Consider the following 22,148-nt stretch of genomic DNA (forward strand, 5'->3'; position numbering starts at 1 on the left):
TTTAACCACATATGCAACTTTGCCCGATTTGTCTAAGTAGTCTAAATCACGACTGGCTTTATAAGAGTTAATGGTAATCGATGGTATTTTCGACTTTACAGCAGCTTGTTCTTCGATAAACTCGTAAGCCGCCAAATTTATATCATCGAGTATACGCATCATGGGCTTTTGTAGTTGATAACAGATTTGGTGACCAACGATGTTATCAACAGTGTTATCCCATGTACCGTATTTATACAGGGGATTTATGCCGTAACGAGTCGTGCCTGTCATCATAATCAGCAGACTTTTTCTTGGTAATCGTGATTATAATAAATGGGAGAATAGCATTGGGATACCTTGGTACCTTGTTTTATCACGGGGTTTGAAATAGTCAGTCTGCTGGCATCAAAAGGTCCGTAAACAACATGGAGATTGCTGTTGCTGGCATTGAGACGCTCGTGGTCGTCGGTTCTGATGCAAATTTGGGATGACATGTTTCTGATTTCGTATTTTAGTTGGAAATTTTTTTCATTTTTTTCAGCGACGATTAATCGGCCACGTCTATTAAAATTTCACGTTGAATCTCTACTCTATTTAAATCGTCTATGTCAACGTCATATTCAATTATTAACCCATGTCATATAAATCAGAATCCAGCTTAAATTCGGCATTAGGTGGTAAATCGTCTGCTCGTTTGTGGCGGATTCTTTTGTAACAGCCATCGACAAACAACACATGATCCATTCCTTCTAAGTCAATGCAATTAACGCAGCAAACACAATCAACGCAGCCGAAACATTCTATGCAATTGCTGCAATTAAAACAAGCTTCACAGCTTTCCAAGGCATTAGAGTCTTCACAGTTATAAGAATCATAACAAAATACACAATTTATACATTTGCCGCATTTGTCGCAAGTCAAACACTGGGTACATTGCCTACAGTTGTGACATTTATGGCAGTCGTGACATTCGTTGCATTCGAATAAAGCATCAGACAATGACAATAAAGTAGACAATAAAGCATTAGACAATGAGTACAGTCGAGCGATCGCATCTACCACATTAAAATATTGAATAGTGTCTTTGCAAAAGAAATAGTTGACATTGATTTTTTGGTTTAACATGTCTGTTTCTATTGAACGAAATTTAATTTTTTTTTAATTTTAATGGGTAATCAAATCACTGGAAATAAACATTTTCTTCGGTTTTCAAACTTTATTTCCGATTTTGGTTTTTCTCATCAAGCAAATGTGATGCCTATGACTCTGTGCGTCCAATTTTACTTGCTCTATTAAATCTCGTTCTGTTTCGTAACCGTTATACAGTTAACCACGCCGCGTGAGCTGCGACTTATTTAGCGTATTCAAATTTAGTGGCAAAAGTTAAAACCCATTTTACATCTCGAGGAATCTTGGGAATTTTTTTGCAGAATTGTCGCTTGAGGAGGGATGCTTTAATGAATTGGGGAAATCTAGGCCGTTTTGTGAAACGTCGTCTGGTGATCTTCTCCCCAGGGTTGGCAGGAATCCCCGGGGTTGAGAAGAACCTCGCGGAATCGGGAATTGATCCGAAAGTAGGGGGAAGTCCTGGTTAAGGGGGGTCGGGGGAGGTATAGCAGGGTAAAGCAGCTCTGGAACTTTCCTTCGCCTACTACTCGGGGTTTATAAACGTGAGCTTTCGATCAAATCTAATAAAGATCTTTAAATGCGATGACTTTAACATATGTTATTCATTTAAAGTTTCTTTTTAGTTTATTCTTAATCGCTGCTTTCATTATCAAATCCCTGTAACGACCGCATTGCTATTTTGTCCAAAATGACATTGGCATTGATCTATCTAACGCTGGTGTCGCAAGTCAAAGATCCGTGTGTACCGTAACAGACGTCTTTGGGACAGATGAAAGACTCTGCGTTGCAACATTTACCGATATTTGTTGAGTTTATTCTGCGATATTGTTGTTTTTACAAAGGTCAAACGGCGTGGTCGTGGTATGTAACTTGACATACATGCGTTTTTTATTTGTGTAGGGCGGTTTAACTACAAAGTCTATCTGCTCTAAGTCGTTTAAATCACGACTAGCTTTGTAAGCGTTAATCGTATTCGGCGGAATGACAGACTTTTTAGTCGTTTGCGTAGCGATGTATTTGTAAGCCGCAAAGTTATATGGTCGAGTATATCGATTGTAGGCTCTTAGAGTTGAGAGCAGATTGGATGTCCAACGATATTTGGTTATTTTTTCCTTTACGCCAAATGTATAGACTGGATTTACGCCGTAACAGACCATTTTTGGCATCATATCAACAGACGTTTTCTTTGTCATCGTGATTATAGAAAAACGGGTGAATAGCGCTGCGTTACCGTTTCACTCTCTTTGAGTATGGGGTCTGCTATCACGAGTTTGTCGGGGTCAAAGGGGCCGTATACGACGGTTGGGTCTATATTGTCTGCATTAAGACGGTTCGTGATCGTCGTTAAGGACATTTAGTTTGACGTGGTTTGATATGGTTTTTATGTGAAATGTGATGATTTTTTGTCATTTTTTTTAAAAGAGAGGGCACAACGAATCGTTAAAGTAAGTAATCAGGGTTATATGTCTGTTAATTGTGGGTGATAACATTTGTAGGACCGTCTTTCGTCTCCCTCACCAATCAGATACGACGCTCCTGTCGTCGGTATCTTGTTTTGGCTTGGGCCATCACGTCGTCAGCGGCGGCAGCAGTGGATTGGGCAAGTAAACCAAGCGGCGTGCGCAGCCACTATCTTGGCGTATTTGAATTGGGTAGTAAAAATAAGATCCATTGGGTTTGAGATATTTTGGAAATAATTTTTTTTCAAATTTTTAAGACTGGACCTAGGCTGGATTGGACCCGGATTGGATCTAGCCCGGGATTGGTCTGGAACTCTCCATTCACTACTACTGAAGCATGGGAGACCGTGACAAGGTGTGACAACAAAATGTATCCCTTGCTGGGGGGGGGGGGTAACACTGCAACAGTACTTGATATGCGTCCAGTGCAAGCAGTTAACATACACTGGCCCCGCGATGTTAAATTGACGGAGTTTGCAAGTGCAATGGGTCGAAATCAGGGGAAAACACAGCGCTTGTCTCTGTCGACATCAATCTCTGAGTTAATCAATCTCTGTTATCATCATTGGTGGTGGTGGTGCTCTGAAGCGATGTTGTTGTTGGGTCGTCATAAGAGTCAGTATTGATTCAGTGTTACCAACTTTATTCGAAAGAACGACCGCGAAGATTGCGATAGAATTGTAAGCTAACTGTTGACTGAATTGGAGAATGAAAAGCAGACTATTATACTAATACTGAATACTGAGGAGCTGTACAATGATGCATGACTTACAACAGTTAGAAACGGGACGTAGTTAAAGTCACGATACTTAAGAAAGGAAAGTCTTAATCACATGTCTTAGCTGGATTCTTAGAACAATGACTGTGAATGAATAATTTCACCTTAAAACAAAGTCCTTGGTGAATGATAGTACAAGCTTAATGAAGCATGCTAAAGTGTGCCTTGCCTCTGGGCTAACAAGGTCAAATAATCGGAAACAATATACATGTACACTGTACAAGACACCGTATGGGTGTACTCTTACCAGGAAAATGCAGTGAGAAATGTGTCTACTAGTAAGAAATGGCAAACAGGGTATACAGGAAATGAAAAAGTTGTCAAAGTTAAAAAGGAAGATTCTGAATGCTGAATTCACTAAAAGAAATAAATGCAAATAATTCAAGTAATTGTGCAGAAAACACTACATTGTGCTCTGGTGCAGGAGCATGACTTGGATCAGGTTGAGGTGGAGGTTCACATCAATAACACACGAAAATGTTCTTGTAAGCACTGATGGTGAGTGTAGTTCCTGTAGACACCAGTGCCCCAGGACTGCAGCACTGGGATTGTACACATGTTCTAAAAGATGAGAAAGTAACATGTAGTTTCCTGCTGAATGTCACATGTTGGTTGTAATATCTAGATCCTAACGAATATTTTTATAAGCTCTTTTTTTCAAAATATCGATCCATTTTTATTTTGTAGGTTTTGATTGTAAAACCACACACAGTCACTTTACTTGAAAGTTGTTGAAAAAATTAAATGAAAGAAAAGTCTCCATCGAATTACTGTTTTTAGAAACATAAATATTACTTTAGATATGTTTAATGTGCATCCAGGAATCAAAAATTTTCCTGGAAAAATACGGTTTTGCAACATGTCAAGTCATCCCTCCGAAATGTGAGGGTAGTGAGAAAATAGTATAAGGAACACGTCTATTCTGAGCGTCCATGCCCCCCATGCTCAGTCTAGTCGTGTGGAGACACGTGACCAAAGATTGTATAGCGCCGCACAGCGGCGCTATACAATTTTTGCACGACTTCAGTCATGTGCGCGATCAGCAACTTTGAAACATTGTAATCTGAAACTGAAAGACACCGAAATGAACAATAATTGTCCACGCAACCTCAATGGTTTTGTATCTTGTAAACTAGGCCCCTAAATACATGAACTCTAGATATTTACAAGTGCAACGTACCGCTAAAGCCTTAACTTTCCACATTTTTCGGCCAGCGGGGAGAACAGAAGATCTTCTGCAAGTATAGTATCTGAAGTGATTTACGTCATTCGATCTTGCTTAGGGCTACATCGCGCAGCGTAACATTGAAGGTAAGGACACGAAAACTGGGCCCTTCGAAAACCGGACCTTTCAGTTCCACGATAATATCGTGGAGCGCTGGTAGTATGATGATCCCGTCCAAAATCAAAAAAGAGGAATAATAACGCTGCTCTCAGTAGAACTAGACTTAACAGGTACAATGTAGTCCTACTGTACACGTATGCAACTGCCATGATAGCGTCACTAGTGTGGCGCAGACTCTCACTCCCGATCCATCCATGGATCCGGAGTGGGAGTCCGCGCCACATGTACTGTACACTAGCATGACTAGTGGGGCTACTGCCATGACTGCAGACCTACCAACCTGTCGTACTCCTTGAGGTCAGGCAATACCACACAATAGATTTAAAAGTTGGCTTATTTTACGAACTCTCAGTTCATTTAAAATTCTAATCTAGTATTATGTGGTGATTCCTGCCCTCAGGAAGCAGGTTGGCAGGTATGTTGGGCTACTGAGCACTGTACCTGACTTGCGGCTGGTGTTTGTACTCCACATTTGCCCACAATTTTATACTTGCCACACATGCACATGCACCCACAATTTCAGACTTATGCCCTACTACTTTTTATTTCTTTTTCTCAAATGTACCTGACTTGTGTCCGTTTGTACATGTACTCCACATGTGCCCAGAATTTCATACTGATTCGTGGGTTTGTGGGAGCAGGGCGGAGAGCTATATATGGAATCAGAGGACGGATGTCAGACCCTGGCCCCACAGTTCTGGGGTTAAGTAGAGCCTCGAAGCCCCTTATAACTTGTTGCACTTATGTACATATACATTCGCTTGACTGTCCTCACACAGCATTGCCTAATCTCTTTCATGACTTAGTTGAGAACCTAAAACTTATTAAGTTATAGCCCTAACAGTCCCAAGTCCTCCAATTTCAACACGAGTTTACGTACATGTACATGTACACCCTGGTAGTACATGTACATGTATTCCCTTCATTGTACAATCCTCACCACCTACCTACCTCGTAGTACCTGCACATGTACAGAAGGCATCTTGTTTATGCCAGAATGTCCAAACGCAATCAAGCACTGCTGGGGTGAAGTGGTAATGGGGCAAAGTGATTTGGCAATTTTGGAGTGATATGATATGAGGTAAAGTGAAAATGGGGGAAGTGACTGACACCCAACAAAAGTTGCCTCATGTACATGTAACCGTCGGGCCCAGTATCATTCAGGTATTGTATATTTGGGGACCCCCCCTATTTTTGTCATTTTAATCTTGCAATACTGGTAATCCCCCCCCCCAAAAAAAACCCCCAAAACAAAGGCAACCCTTTTTTATTTTGCTGACCCTATTTTTGGTAAATTTCAGTTGTCAATTATGAGGAAATTTGACTTTCTTACTGATAAATCAGCAAATTTGAATCCACCATGTGTCGTGTTAAAACACTCACAGTTTTCCCTCATACAGAACGAAAAACCCTGCCTTTTACCAAGGTGAATCCAAAAGCTTAAATGTAGCTCTTCATTCTATTATAGGGACAGGGTCCCCAAATTTACAATCCCACAGTATCAATGGAGGGGTATACAAAGGGGCCCTGTGTACAGTTCTCAGGGATCAAGTCCAACTTGAGCAGAAGCACCCCCCATCAGATTGAAAGAGGGATTGTGTATTTTGGGACCCTGTTCCTATAAATAGAATGATGAGTTGCATTCGAATTTATAGACCCAACTAAGAAATGACAGTGACATCATGTTGAATACAATTCATGTAGGTGTAGGGTTAAGTTTGTAGAAGGACCAGATTTAGATCATAGACATGATAGAAGGTAATTGTGGGATAAAAAAACGTCTGTGTTAATACATACGACTTTGGGAGGAATAACTTTCACACGATTGGTTATCGGTCATAAAGTCAGATTTTTCTCACAATTTACAATTCTGAATTCACAAAAAACAGGGTGGTCACAATTAACAGAATTAAAACACAATAAAAACATTGCCTTAGGTTGCACTGTTTGGGTACTGACCTGTTTTGTAAGAATCATAAAAATGGAGTGGTTCTGAAGTACATAATCCCACAAAAATAGTCATGGTGATAGGGAATGTTCATGCCGTTGGTAGCAATTGGACTGTAACATGTGCATTTCATAATTTGCGAACCAGCAAAGTGCAGTTCTCAACACGAAAGCCTTGGTTGCATTGAAAATGGTACCCTCTCTTGGTCCGGCTCAGGGCTCATACATTGTAGGAATGGTATCTCCAAAACGCGATCACCTATGAGAATGATTCAAACACTGTTTGATTTGCTATTCAATTAATTCTTGGTTTTAAGTATGGACATCACCAGTTTTCCCTTGCAGTGGTTTGCTACTGTAGTTATCATAGTGATAACATGCCCTAAAATAAATTTTAGCAGTGAAAATATTGACGCATTAGTTACAAAACTCTAAGAATATAACAGACCAGTCTCAGGGTTTGTGCACGGGGTGTCACGTGTTGTCTGTGTATGAAACTCTTTCCACTGTTACCAGTACCGGTAGTTTCATTGTGAACAAGCTGAGATACATGTACCATTCTAAACGTACTTCTTTTTGTCTTAGGGGGTTCAGAATCAACTACAACTTGTACTGATGTCAGCAGGTTTTTCCCCCAGAAATATCTGACTGCCTTCTTACTGTAAAATGGCAAGGTAAGCTGTGGCTTTGTGCATTGACTGGAATGATCTCAAACATTTTCCATGCATGTACAGTAGCTGGAACTTAGTTTAAATACTGACTAAGCTGGCACTCTTGGGACCTGAAAATTTGTGATGACTTTGCGAAGGTGGTAGGAGTTGATTGGATAATGACTTAATAACAAGTTGTTAGTGGTGTTTTGTCGGCAAACTTCATTTGAAATCCATTGGTGCCGCATTAGTATGAGTAACACAATTCACTGTGTTTTGACTTCTCCTACTGTTATTCAAATGGTGCAGTGCATACATATGCAGTGCATTTTTATGGTGAGATCTGATGGTGCAAATGGGGATTTTTTCTCAATTTGTGGGACTAAATTTGCAGATGGTGACGTTAACCAATCAGTGCACTCAGCAGGGTCAGTGGTGAATTAAAATTTGATGTATCACATTAAAACATTTATTTCAGATATCTCAAATCAAATATTTACACAGCACAGAGTACAACCCCTCCAAGTAATTAGTACTTGTAGTCAAGCCATACCATCTTCAGTTGTAGGATTGAGCCGGTTCCTAGTCTAATTTTTTCGGGGTACCTCTGACCCTAAAAACTCAAAACTTTGACCAACCGGTTCTGCTACTCAACCCTGTCTCACTCTATCAAACTTTCTCTTTCTCCAAAACTCTCACGACTCTCTCAAAACAAAAAGTCTCCTGTTCCAAAAGTGAAATGGAAGACCTCAAGCTTACTCACCAGATTGTAAAAAATTGAAAAAATACTATGTTGCTAAAACTAAACTACGAACAACAAAACACCTTACAACGCGTTATATTGCATCAGTTGTGATACCGGTAGCTGTATCGATTGCAAAGATTGTACGGCCTGTGAAGCTTGCTATGCTTAAAGTGTAGGAATTATAACTGTTGTGAAAAATGCAAATATTGTGATAACTGTGTAGTGAGTGTCAATTGTGATAGAATGTGAAGCGTGTAGTAATTGCACCAACTCAACTGTGATAACTGTTTTTATTGCATTAATTGCAAGGGATGGATTGCAAATAGTATAAAGACAATGCACTGAATGAAGATTCAATAACATTTATGGTTTAATCATTTTCTACGGGTGGAGACATAAAAACTGACTCTTGGTACCCCAAATACCACCTGCAGCAAGTCTCTTTGGCACTCAGGAAACCAATCTTTGGGTATCATGAGGTTCTCAGAAACCAAGAGAAAATCGTTGTGCAGGTCGTGGGGGTAGTCTAGATCCACTTCAAGTTCAGGTAGATACATGTAGCCTCTAGCTGACGTTGGAGACAGGTTTAGCACATGCCTGGTAGTAAACTTGATTTGGTTCAACCCAACAGAAGTTACTTACTGTCCTTACGGACATGGCTCCTCTGTAAAGATCATTGGTGTCGAGATAGCCAGTATAAGAATCTGGTTTCTTAGTATCGTAGTCGGGCAAGTATTTGTTGTTGGCTTTAAAATACCGAGCGCTACCTACACTTGAGATACTTGAGAGACCGGGTGTTGTATAGTGGTTGGCTTGGTCTAAACCGTAGTTTGCTCAACAGACGCGACTGAAGTTTTCAAAGATGCCCGCGAGTATTAGCGTGTCTGTTTTGACATTGAGATTGTGGTAGTCCCCAAAGTCTAACTATTGAAAGTGGTCCAAACTCCTTGGGCTCTTGTGTAGTCTTGCTCTGTGACGGTTTCTTGTTTTAGAGCGCAGTTGTGTTTCTTCAGACTTGTCAAATGAGTCTATGTATTCCTAAGGATAAATGCCTTTAGGTAACAAGAGGTCTGCATGGATAGATAAACAGTCTATGAGTAAAAGGAAAAGCGTCTCGAGGACAGACTTTGACCAACTTGTTGAGAGAGATTTCTATAAAGTGAAACTAGTCGATAAATTGCAGTTGGTCTAACAAGAAAGCGATATACTTTTCAGAATGTTAGCGATCAGTAAGTTTACCTTTTCAAGATGTATTTTTGCGTTGGGGAGATGTTAATTTATGTAACAGGTTTTGCCCTTACCCAACGAATATATTAACAAACACTGTATGCTCAGTGCTTGTCCGAGAGCTTGCGAAAAAAGTCACAAGCTTACTCGGGTGGGACTCGAACCCACGACCTTCTACCAACTGGTGCAGACGTTTTAACCACTCGACCACTGAGCTTGCCGGGGTTGGCTGGCCGGTCCGAGTCAGGTGAAGCAGCGGGTACCACGAACTATTTTCAAGATGTAGTTTTGCATTGGGGAGATGTTAATTTATGTAAATATTTTATTAATATATATGTTAGGTAAGGGCAAAACCTGTCGTATAAATTAACATCTCCCCAACGCAAAAAAAAAATTTTTGCTTGAGCCCCATGCGTGCAGCGGCAGCTGGCACAGCACAGCAGTGTGGTACGGTATATTGTGTATACACACTGTATGCATATTGGCCGTTCACACGTGCACCATACTAGCAATGAAATCAAGGCTCAAATATGTTCTTACTCACACATGACTATTGCACACATGGGGAATATAGTCTGTGAATCTGCATGGACGCCTTGTTACAAGGCTAGTACCACATGGTGTAACGATGAAATCACAGTAGCAAAACTCAAGACTAATTACATATTTCTTCTTGAATTGAGTGAAACCTACACGTAGTAAGCTTAAAGCTTGGTGCACCATAGCTGAATGGGCCCTCAGAAGTGTTCAATAATGAGTGAAGTTACATACATTTTAAGGCTCAGATTTAATGTAAACTCTCTGAATTTTGTCGCAATCCTGCCAAAGGAAACGGCAGGTCGATGTCCAACATTAACATATTGTGATCTACGACTTTTGCATGCAGTACCTTCTCTGACTTTACTGTACATGTATGTCTGTATAAGATCTGATTTAACACACGAGGAGTAGCACATGAATTGTCCGTTGATTAATCATAGCAAGTTTTTGGCAATCTCGCGCCAGTGGGAAATCAAGGGGTGGGGTGTGCAGTATTTATTGTCCGGATTTTAAAAAAAATTTTCACTAAAGAAATTTTGTAAAAAGTTGGAAACATTGCAGAGTTTTTCCAAACAATATTGTTGTTATTTTTGTTTCTTGAGCGTCTTGTATGTGTTTTTGTAGTTTTGGTTTCAGACAGATTTTTAATTACATATACTGTACATCTTCATCAGAATTATGGATGTTTGCTAGAGATAAAAAAACTCCAACATGACTACTCGACAAGTAAAGAAATGAGTCCTTGCTACTGACACTACATTTCCTGTCTGTAAACTTGAGTTTTGCTCGATTCTGATATCGATAGAGAATTTAAAAATTGGATATGTTTAAGTTTAAGAGCAGCCAATGGGTTGAAACGTAAAAACCGTGTAAATAAGCATCATAGCCAAGGACATAATATTCATCAGATTAGAGATGATTGTGTCCATTCCAATTTTGTGAACTAATTCGACCAGCATGTCAGGTATGATAGGTTCTGTCCTGTTCTTTGGCTTAGATAGTGATCACTTGTGTCATTCAACCAAATGGGTGACCAATGAGTCCTTTGTCAGGTTTATTGGATCCTAGAGACTTGCCATGGTGTGAGCCCAGGAGATTAAGGCTATTGTGTTCATGATGGGAAATGGGGAGTTAGTCAGATCGGCCAGATGAGTCAAAGTGCTATGATGTACTGGTCCGCTGGTAGTGGTGATTTCTTATGAGGTAGTGTTTTACACGCACCGCTGATCTGTACGGGCCTCGGAGACTGTAGTCTGAGATATGGGTGAAAGATTCAAGGGTACATGTAAACAGTGGGGCCCAAACAAGCGACCTTGTCACTTAAAGTGGGTGGGCAGGGTTCAAAAGGACACATGCGTGTACCTTTCGAAGCTCCATGCATTTCTCTACACCCAAGACCTACATGTACCTTGTCTTTAACCTTGGATGGTATGGATAGAGGAGGAAACAATCATCTAGAGCGTTCAGACAATGAGGAACAAGAGCTTGAGCCAGTACGGCTAGAGTTGGGCCAGGATAAGACCGGAGGCAAGACAGTAGAATGAAGACGATAACCAAAGCAAGACCATAGATTACTGTGAAGATACATGTATTGATAATTGATTCAGAAATGACCAATTTCTGAATCAATTATCAATTATTACCAGAAGGCTGGTGGTAGAAAAGACGACAAGTCCCCCTGCAGATAAAACCTGCAACCCAAGGAAGGTTGCAGCCAGCCTAAGTTCCAGATGAGATACCCTGGGAAAAGTTTCAGGAGAAAACGACTGACACAAAAACAAGGTTTTGGGAGGACTGCTTCATCCACATCACCCCAAGGTTCAACCTCCTCAGGATGTTCTTGTGCATTCTCAGTGCCTGTTCTGATGTCAGCTTTACTAGAGGGAGCCCTACTAGGAATACTACATGGATCCATTGAACTTTTATGGCAAGGTTTCGATCTGTCCATATGGCCATATGGCTTCATGCCCTTTAACCTCTGAATGCCTTAGACTACATGTACGTCCAATAGCTTTTCAGCATTAAATACAGTTCATGCCATTTTAAGTGATGCTTGGGGCTAACCCTTTCCTTCTTGGCAGGGTTGAACAACCATGCAAAGTCTTCTTGGATGCTGGGACACTCAACCAATAATCTTAATTCTTCTTTATGTGCCTCATGGCGCTTTGAGCCCTCTCATGAGCACTGTGGGTCTGGTCCCTCAAGCATTGTGCGTAGTTGCTTCATTTTCACTTTGGGTCAGCTGCACTTCTGTTAAATCAATGTGCGACTTCTTGCCCCAACATCATCATTTTCCCCTAATCCTGTCAGCCTGTGTCATACATTTTTATGCACTGCACAGTGGTTTAAAACCATATTTGACCCAGACATCAGTACATATCGGGACAATAAAGGGTCCAAATTCCTAAAAACTATATCAAACATGTTTCAACATCATCTCCAAATACTGAAAACTAGGTTGAAAAGATCTAAACCGGAGAATTCACCGAAATGGTCAAAAACAGGAGCAAAATCTGAAAGAGGGCGCTACTTATGCACAGCGCTCTCTTTGGCTGTGTATGCATAAACGTTTGTTCTGCTATACCTGTGCGGTATTATAACAATCTTTGTTGTTGGTTTGGGGGTAAATAAAGATTAAATGAAAGTTTCAGTGATTTTTACAAACATTTTAATGGGTACTTTTTTATGTCGGTTGCATACCCCAATTTCAAAGCCAGTCAAATTCTGAAATAAATTATTGAGTTTAGAGTTTTCTAATTACATCTTCATGAAATGAATGGAACACCTGCTGGAGTTCCTTTTGCCTTATCAAAGGAAGTAATTAAACAGCTTGATTTGTTTTGATTTATTCACTATTTTCACAAAAAATAATTACAAAAAATAAAATAAAGGAGAGCAAATTCAAAGATTCACAAAAGGGGAAATAATATGGAGATAACACAAAAAAAGTTAACTTATTTCCTTTGTGGAAATCATTTGTAAATAGCCTCATGCCACGATCAACAATTTTTTTCTCTTCATGTCATATAAAACAAACTAACTGAGTTTGGGATAGTCTATTTTTCACGGCTTCTACATGTACTTGCAATTCATCTAACATCTCGTCCGTTTGCTAGGTCCCACTTCATCTAGCTGTCTAGGGGATTTAATTCTTGGGTGAGTGCAAACATCAGCTTCAGCCTTTTTGGACAAGCCTCGGCAACAGTAATTGATGATGTGTCATTTGTTTTGGAGATGGCTCTTTCTCAAAAATTAGAAATGATTCATCAAAGAAATATTTCTTGAATGCTTCGGGGCAATAGTAGTGATTTGTTCAATTTAATAATTTTGCCCCTCAAAGTTTTTAGTTGCTTGGAAATGTACAGTTACGTGAACTTTCCCTTTAAGTTGAAGTCTGGTATAATTTCTCCAGCTACGGTTACAGTCTGGCTTCTTGTATTTATTCCAGATCTCATCGTTAGAGAGTTCCATATTCCTGGCCATTGAAGATAGGAAAATGTGAAATATGTAGCTTTGCAAATTGAGAGTCAGATGGCTACCTGTGGGTTGGTTTCAGGTGGGGGGAGTTCCGGGAAATAAAGCTCTACTGAGTCACAATAAAGCCATTAATGTCTGCTCTACATCACAATGACAGCTCAATGACTTTTTGTCTCTTTTGTTTTTTTTGACTGGACAAAAATCAGTCCAAGATGAAAGTACCGGTTTATCTGGCTTCCCCTGAGAAAACACGTCTGGTTGGCTAAAATAGTATTTACCCTTTTCGGTCTGCTCACATACTGTTCTCTATCCCGGTCAAGTTTACAAAAAAATAAAACTTTGTTGGTTTGTAATTTTTTTGGCAAGAATTTTCGTCAACAATGCATCTCACATTCCATGCAGCCAGTGGTAAGATATCCTTATTTCATCGCAGATGGGAGAATAAAGCACAACTAAAGAGGTTTTACGTCATAAAAAATGTAACTAGCAAACCGTGTGGGATCGGAGAGAAAAATGTACAGGCATGAGTTGCTGAATTGCGCGAACTATTCATGTCAACAGAGGGCAGTCGTTTGCATGCAATTGGCAATATTTCTAGTGAAAACATTGATGGAAATTTCATTTCGAAATGGATGTTACAGGATTTCCGTCAAATTCCATGGAAATGATTCTCTCTCCGATTTTGACAACTCCCCTCAATGCATTCTTTGCTTTCCAGTTCAACATCAGCCCTATTCCTCCTTGCACTGACTTTGTGTCAGTTTTCTTTGCAGGGAAGGGTTGATAAGGTACACCCCTTCGATGTTAATCTCATCTCGGAATGGAGATACCGTAGCTGCTTGCCTGCGATGCTAACTCTGTGCATCATGCCCACATGCCCTACCGACCTTGTTAGCCAGTGAGGTTAACTGGTTGGGGAGTGGTTTTCATGGTGCAAGGGCATTGCTATATGGGGTGGGCCTGCACACCATGGCTCTGGGAACCGCTGCTGCTCCAAAATCCCCTACAGACCAGCCTGAGGTCACGAGAGTCCTAGTTAAGCCTGGTTTCCATGTGGTTGTAATGCAGATGATCCAAAAAACGTCAAGACTTAGACAAATGTAGAAGAGATGCTGTGCAACGTCATTCCACCAAAAAATGAAACAAAATTGCATCCAAAACTTGGAAAATTTTTGCACAAAATGCCTTTTTTTGGGAAGCCTCCTGAAGCTAAAACTGACACTCCAGTTTGATGTAATTTGTTAATGGTCAGCTATTTTGTTGATTGGGGCTGTGAGAGAAACGTTGTATGCCTGTCATGCCAGTGTGCGTGTTTGTGCAGGCCTACTCAGTAACTCAATGCAGACAGTCAGCAAAATTAAAGTGGGCTTAACTTTGCTAATCTGTTTGGGGCTTATTTTGTCTGGATTATCAGTGATACTTCTGTTTGACATGGTGCCTTATGTCTGCGTTGCAGTTTGCATCGTGATTGTGGTGCTCTCTGCATTTCTTATGTGGATATGGAAACCAGGCTTTACTGTGTGCTGCCATGAAGTGCACTGCAGGAGATAATGGAGAGGTTGAAAGAGCCTTATGCATGCACATTGCACACAGAATCCATGTTTGCCCCAAAATGGGGCTAGCCAGCAGCGGCAGAGGTAGAGAGTGGCTTGTGCAGGGGTGACTATGACAACACTACTGCACCAGATGTATTACACACACTCTGTGACTATCAACATGGAGCCATTTTGATATTTTGTAAGGGCACAAGTCTCCTGTGTTCACATACCCCTGCCCAGCCTGCCTATATGTATGCAAATTTCCCATGTGCCTATTACAATACGGGCGATTCACAATAGTGCGCCACCAAGAGTTTGCAACATGTTGGCCAATCACAATGTGTGAAATCTGTCGACCCAATGCACGTTCAGGAAGGGTTGACAAATTTCGTGCCTTGTGATTGGCCAATGCATTGCAGACTCTTGGGGGCACACTATTGTGAGTCGCCCGTATTCGCTGAAAAGACTTGATTATACATACTGCCCCTTGACCCTCCAGAGGGCACTGTAATCCCACTGCCATGTTCGTCCTTCTTTCTCAATGCCTATCATTTACAGATGTGTCTTTTATGGCATTTTCGGAGTTTCAAGTTCTGTGCCTTTGGCGTTTGTGAATTGACTTGATTTCTGTTTACAAAAAAAGAGTGACTTCTTATCTGTTGGTAAGAGTGCTTTTTCTCGTATTTCGTTTTTCGTATGTTTTGTCGTTTCTGCCCCTTTTTTTCTGTGCATAATCTACAGGTTTGGGTGTGACCTACCATAGTGTGTGGTGTATATGGCCCTTGTACACGGCTGGGCAGCCCTTTGTTCTCTATGTGGTGCGTGCATTCGCATTGTAATGGCGCAACGCTATATGGATCTGGCAGTGGAGCGGGGCTTGGCACGCTGCCCCACTCCTTTGTGGTGCAGTTTGCGTTATCCGATTAATGACCTTGGTGGGAGAGACCCAGTGGAGTGAACAGGCCGGGGTTGAGTGTGCTATGCCGTAACACTACCCTGGACCTTTATCCACATGATGGGGTTGAGCGTGTTATGCCGCAACAATAACCTCGCTCACTGATGACCACTACCGGAACTGATTGGGCTGAGTGTGCTATGATGCAACACTGCCCTTGATCACTGATGACTGCTCTGTACACCTACTGACTGGGCTGAGCAAGCTGGGCCACAACGCTACCCTTAGTCATTGACACCCAATCCGCACATCTTCTGGTCGGGTTGAGCGTGCTATGATGCAACACTGCCCTTGATCACTGATGACTGCTCTGTACACCTACTGACTGGGCTGAGCAAGCTGGGCCACAACGCTACCCTTAGTCATTGACACCCAATCCGCACATCTTCTGGTCGGGTTGAGCGTGCTATGCTGCAACACTACCCTTGATCACAGTGACCAGAGAATGATAAGTGGTTCCTTCTCTATGCTGCGGGTATCTGCATCGCTAACTACTGCATCCCTGGGTGACCTTACCGACCGATGGCCCAGCTCCAGATCACATCCCGGATTGTGGTGACTCCCTCCGTTCCGAACATGGTTCGGCTCTCCTCTGTTGGCCTTCAACCTCTCTCTTCTGAGGATGTCGGCAATGATTCTATTGCTGGCCTGACCCGATCTGAGGGTCACCTCCTTCTTATTGAGTGTGACATGATCCACGTTTCCGGGCTCCTGTCGTCAGACTCTACGCCTGCGGAGCAAGCACACATTTCGTTCAAGCGTCACCAGGGTTCTTCCGTCAAAGTTCCCGGCAGCTCAGCCAGCTTCAGCCGACCACGACCTGCATTTTGGACATTCTGCTGATGCTGCGGGTCTTCAGGTTCTTCCTTCAGGTTCTACAACCGACGTCTGAAACTACGTCATTGGACACTTAGGTGCAGTAACAATCAACTGCGATCTCCGAACAGGCTCCCTTTATCTCTGACTGGTGATCATACTATTTAATTCCGCATTCACACCTCGGGCATCCAAGTTCACTTCTCATTGTCGCGAATTTCACATGTTCCTTTCGTCTGCAATTCCGGCATCTCCATATATTCTTCTGTTCGACCTGGCCACGCCCCACACTATCCGAACACAAGTTCCTTTGTAGTGGGCGTGTCCAAAGTTTGCATACCGCGAACATTAAGAGGTCTGGTAAAAGTGTGGCTACTGACAGTAATATGTTTTTGATTTGTCATGGTTGCCCTTTGACTGCACCCTGCGCAATCAAAACAAATGCTGTACTCAGCAAGTGTTTTGTCAATGTCACCATATTACCCGCTCATGCTCTTTGTGCTATTGAATAATTAGGAGTATTAAAATACTTGGATGCTGAATGAAATAGAATATCTTGATTCTTAATCATGGAGCGACTTCAATCTTCTTACCTGCAATTTTTGCAATGCATGCAGAATGACCTTATTCCCATGCATGTTATGATATGGCCCTAGTCCTCTAAACTAAGGGATACAAATGGCCACTTTGAACATAGTTCAATGTAATAAGGCTTATTATTCATTTCTTAGTGAAAATCTCAGCCTCTTTTTGCACGTTGGCCGGCCTTACTTTTGTCCCTCCAAGTCCTGATGTGACTGTGACGACGGATGCATCGCTGTACTGAGGGGGAGCCCATCTCCACTCCGTGCCTCTGGGGCCAAGGACACTGCCTCGAGATAAACATATCAATGTGTTAGAACTCCAAGCGGTGTTCAACACTCTTGGTCACTTCTGACAGCACTTTAAGGCTGTTCTCAAGTCCAGAGCGACGCCTTCAAGCTGTCCACATAGTGGAAACCAGCAAGAGCACAGCAGTCACTCTCTCTTGGGTGTTGTACAGAGTGGACTCTTTATCCGAATGTTGTCAGCCAGATTTTCTCGGAGCAGGGTCCATTGCTCTCACAATGTCTACCTTCCAATGATCTGCTTCAGATTCCTTTACCCATGGGTGTGGGCCCTCTGGCATTTATCTTCCCTCCAATATCCCTCACCCTGTGGGTCCTGTCCAACTGTGGTTTCAAAGATGGACGAGACTCCTGGTACGACGGCTGCTGGTCCTTCCGTCAGAGAGGACATCCCCTGTCAGCCCAAGTCAGAGATCTTTCACCCACCACCGGAGAGTTTTCACTTGACGCGCTGGATGTTATCCAACGACCTTTCAGGGCGACGGGTTCTTCTGCAGATGCTGTGTCTAGTTCGGCCCAGGGTCAACGGCTGTCCACTCACAAGATTTACACCAGAGGGTGCGAAGACCACAATGTTTCTCCAACCGAAGCTCCTGTGAGCTCTTTTGAAGGCTTTTTCAGGTATCTGTTTTCACGCGGGCCTCCAGGTTACTGCCATCCGCAAATATTGGTCGGCCTTGCCAGCTGTCCACTAAGACTTCAGCAATTGCTCAACTCTCGCGACAATGCTGCTATCCTGTGTCTCCTTCAAGGGATGTTTGTCGGGCATCCTCACGTCAAATGCCTTGTCTTATCCTGGGACCTTGGAAGCTTTCCTCAAGTTCTTGCCAGTCCCATTTTTTTGAACCACTGGCTGATGTGTCTACCTGCATCTCAGCATTAGGCTGGTGCTCCTCCTCATGGTTGTTACATCAAGACAAGGTAGCGAGCTACATGCCCTGTCGATTGCCGATAGGCACAGCTACGGGGAGTCACACAGGGTTCGTCTTGTCCCAACCATCGGGTTCCTGGCAAAAAATCAGGCACCTACCTTGTGGTCTCCCGACATATTCGTTGTCAACATAGCCTCTCTTTCGGGAGATGGCTCTGACTAGAGATGGTGTCCGGTTCAGACTCTCAAGTGATATCTTGCGAGGATGGAGCATTGCCGAGAATCTAATTCCCAGCTCTTCGTCACCATGATGAAACCCTTTTCACCCAGCGTCAAAGGATACTATTGCATATACTATTACAAAAGCTGAGACTGGCCTGCACAACATGATGAGATGAGCGATCTCACATTAGGGCCACATGACATTCAGGCTCCCTCTGCATCCTGGTCATACTTCAGAGGAGTTCCTCTAGTTCAAATCAGCCAGGCGGCTTGCTGGAAATCTTCTTGTTCCTTCATCGAGTGTTACCTGAAAGATGTTCTGCAGAGTGAAACAGCCCATATGGCACACTGAGCTTGCGCTCGGCAGTCTGGACAATGTCCAGCACTGTTCCGAGCCAGACAGTCTAATGGTGGATACTTCAACCTAGGGGTTTCTTCTGGTGAGTGCTTGCTCTGATGGCGCCTGCCTTATGTTTCTATTAGTAACTACACTACACTACACTCCCCTCGCCGACCCACCTCAAGGGTACGGTGCCACTCTGCATATGTAGGCTGGGCAAGGGTATGTAAACGCAGGAGACTCCTCCCCCACATGGAGTGGGTTGGATCTCGAAGTGATACTTACCCCTGCCCAGCCGCTCCCGCCCGTCCTTCCCCATTTTGGCTCCGGTGGTTTTCACTGCTTTGAAAAGAAGGACGAACATGGCGGTGGGATCGCAGTGCATTGTGGAGGGTCTAAGGGCAGTATGCATAATCAAGTCTTTTCAGTGAATTGTAATAGGCACATGGAAAATTTGCATACGTAGGCTGGGCAGAGGTAAGTATCCCTAGGATACCTGACCCACACTAATGTGGGGGAGGACTTTGCCGGTTTTATATAATGCACAAAAGTAAAATGCCCCAAAAGCACAAATGCAGTTTTTCCCTTAATATTTTATAAAAAGTAGTGACACTTGAGCATTCTGTAACCCTGATAATTCCTTCAACCTCTGGATGAGTTTTAATGTTCAATATTTTAAGTATAATTCTTAAAATACTCGTTCAGAATGTGTGCTGCTGTGCACTTGCAGATACAGTTTTTAAAAAATAATCATTTTGTCCAATTACTTTCAATAGGGAATAAGGAAATGTACTTTTGGAAGAATAATATGAAATTGATGCATTATTTTTCTTGCCGTCTTTGAAATCTTAGTATGTGTATACCGATAGCGAGTGAAGACAAACCTGCATGAGCAAGGAGACCTAGGTACAATATCGCTGGACATGCAAGTTTGTTACTAAAATTTGTTTTTTACCCATCTCCAGTGACTTTTACAAAATATTACTTGACAAAGACAAAGGCAGAATTCCAACATGAGTGTTTCAGTAAGGAATTATTTTTCCAAAAATTATTGAACGTGATAGGACGGCCCAATGTAAAATCCCCGTAGGCAGACCTTGCAAGAGTTCTGGAAGCTCCCTGCGTGACCTTTTACTTTCAGGCTCTATTTACATATGTAGGCCGGGCAGGGGTAAGTATCACGAGGAGACCCAAGCCACAGTAATGTGGGGGAGGAGTATCACAGGTGTTCAAGACACATACCAAAATAAAGTTCACTTCCTCATCTTTCATTTTCCTTTCAATTTTCAGTGGCTTAACCAATGACTTTTGAAGACATCTCCAGAGAGAATCACCCCTCAAATCAGTCATATGGGCCATCGCCTTTGTGAGAATTGATGCCTTCACTCCATTGCAAAATAGAGCAATTTGGAGGTCCCTGTTTGGTCCGATACTTTCAGAAATACATGCTGGCAGTCCTGCCCGTGGATTTCATCCACCTTTTTAACGAACCACCCAGTCCGTGTGCCACAAAATGCTTTAATAGCAGAGAATTTGACAGCTTACAAATTGTCTGCACAGGAAATTTACCGGCCTGCAACCACAAAGGCCAGCTCTTTTGGGAACAAAGCATGCATGTGAGTCTGCATACATGGCCTTGCTGATTGCACGTCGTTTTCAGATAACCTTCATGAATCAACACGCAAATGAATCAACACGTACATGTACGTGTATAACTACTATTTCAGTATTGTAAGGTCTAGACCGTCAGAATCATATTGAGAACAGCTGTGGGTGTTAAAGTAGTCGTACTCTATGTTATACACACACATACTCATCACACTCATTCTCATGCGCCCTTTGGTATGACAATTTTATCCAGCTATAGGCTGAAATCTCATCCATCTGTGGGGTTCATTAAAACCTACATGTACTTGAAAAAGTGCATCGTCCTCTCTTTATATCTTGGCCTTCTAAGCTTGTCTAAGTTTGCTGTCCTCTAGAAAATGTTTGAAAAGAAAGCTTTTCCATAGAATACTGGAATACTGCCATTTGTTTGGTTCTTTTTTGGCCTGCTTGCTTGGTTTTTTCATTTAATGCTTAGATTTTTCATTTTCAAGACGGCACAGGTGAGGCAGGTTTATGTCAGTGGTCCCGCATTCATTAACTTGTTCTCATTTGTGTACATCATCCTGCATGTGCTGGTACAAGTAAACATACATAAAGCGGTTAATATGTGGTCTGCAACACACCTTGGAAGTCCTGGATTGGCCAGAGGGCATGCCACAACTCTTGTCTTAATTTCTATGGTATCACTGGTTGTCACGTGCAAAAGACCTACCATCACCCATTATGTGTAAGTGATCTGGACCGCCAGAAATGAAAAGAAGTCCACATAATTATGTGTGCTCACCTTACACACTTCCACCCCCAATCCATCCCTCCACCATAGTGCATGTCATAGTGGGAATAATTTACTTTTTCATGTAAATGTTTGCTTTCCTCAGGTGTTTGAATATTTTAATGGATTTTGCCAACCTTTTCAAAGCATTCATCGGTGTGAACTACCTGTCTATTGCCTTTGCAATCAGCCAGAGTGGCATTGGGGTAAGTTTGTGTCTTTTTGTTCAATTTATTGAATTATGGTCAGAGTTAACTCAGTGCCTGGTACTGTATGTACATGTAAATATAGAAACATGATGATACTAATAATAATGATGATGCCTTTCCCTTTATATAGGGTTACAATGTATGTAGTTAAGGGATTGATTTTGTGACAGGTCAAATTAACTGACGAAGCATTTATCAAAATGGCCAGCATTTCGGATTTTCCCCTATTTTGTATGTGTCGCTCAGACATACAAATCCCGCCTGGAAGCAGTAGGATTGAACATTTTGCATGCAAAACGATCACTGAGAATTATGTTGAAGTTGAAAAGAAATTATACTCACGATTTTACCCATGTTGGGTGTGGTAGCCATTTTTTTCAAAATGGCCGCCATTTTGGATTTGCTCCTATGCTGTATATGTCTCTCAGCTGTACAAATCTTGCAAAGAGGCAGTAGGCCCAAACATTTTGCATGTAAAACAGTCACCAAGAAGTAAATGGCAGTTTAAAAAATAGTATTCATGATTTTATGTGTTTTGGGTGTGGTAGCCATTTTTTAAAAAGGCCGCCCTTTCGCATTCACGGCCTTTACTTTAATGTGTTTCTTTACCCTACAAATTGCAGCTTAAGGCAGTAAAACGAAGAAATGCAT

At 42.0% G+C, this 22,148-nt stretch overlaps 1 protein-coding gene across 2 annotated transcripts in view; it reads left to right on the forward strand.

Moving 5' to 3' along the window:
• The window catches only part of LOC110982524 (uncharacterized), a 118,453-nt gene that overhangs the window by 12,898 nt on the left and 83,407 nt on the right, over nt 1-22,148 (forward strand). Inside the window, exons 1-3 of one of the 2 annotated variants that reach the window (XM_022240988.2) lie at nt 4,363-4,659; nt 7,226-7,314; nt 21,395-21,494. In XM_022240988.2, coding sequence (XP_022096680.1) covers nt 7,307-7,314; nt 21,395-21,494 — 108 coding nt within the window. In that variant the 5' untranslated portion in view covers nt 4,363-4,659; nt 7,226-7,306. Of the gene's footprint in view, nt 1-4,362; nt 4,660-7,225; nt 7,315-21,394; nt 21,495-22,148 lie in introns of those variants that run through there. The other variant, XM_022240989.2, reaches the window with a different exon arrangement.

The sequence above is a fragment of the Acanthaster planci genome, linkage group LG13 (genome assembly GCF_054643075.1).
Source record: "Acanthaster planci isolate LZ-2023a linkage group LG13, COTS_SCS, whole genome shotgun sequence".
In the NCBI taxonomy this organism is placed as follows: domain Eukaryota; kingdom Metazoa; phylum Echinodermata; class Asteroidea; order Valvatida; family Acanthasteridae; genus Acanthaster; species Acanthaster planci.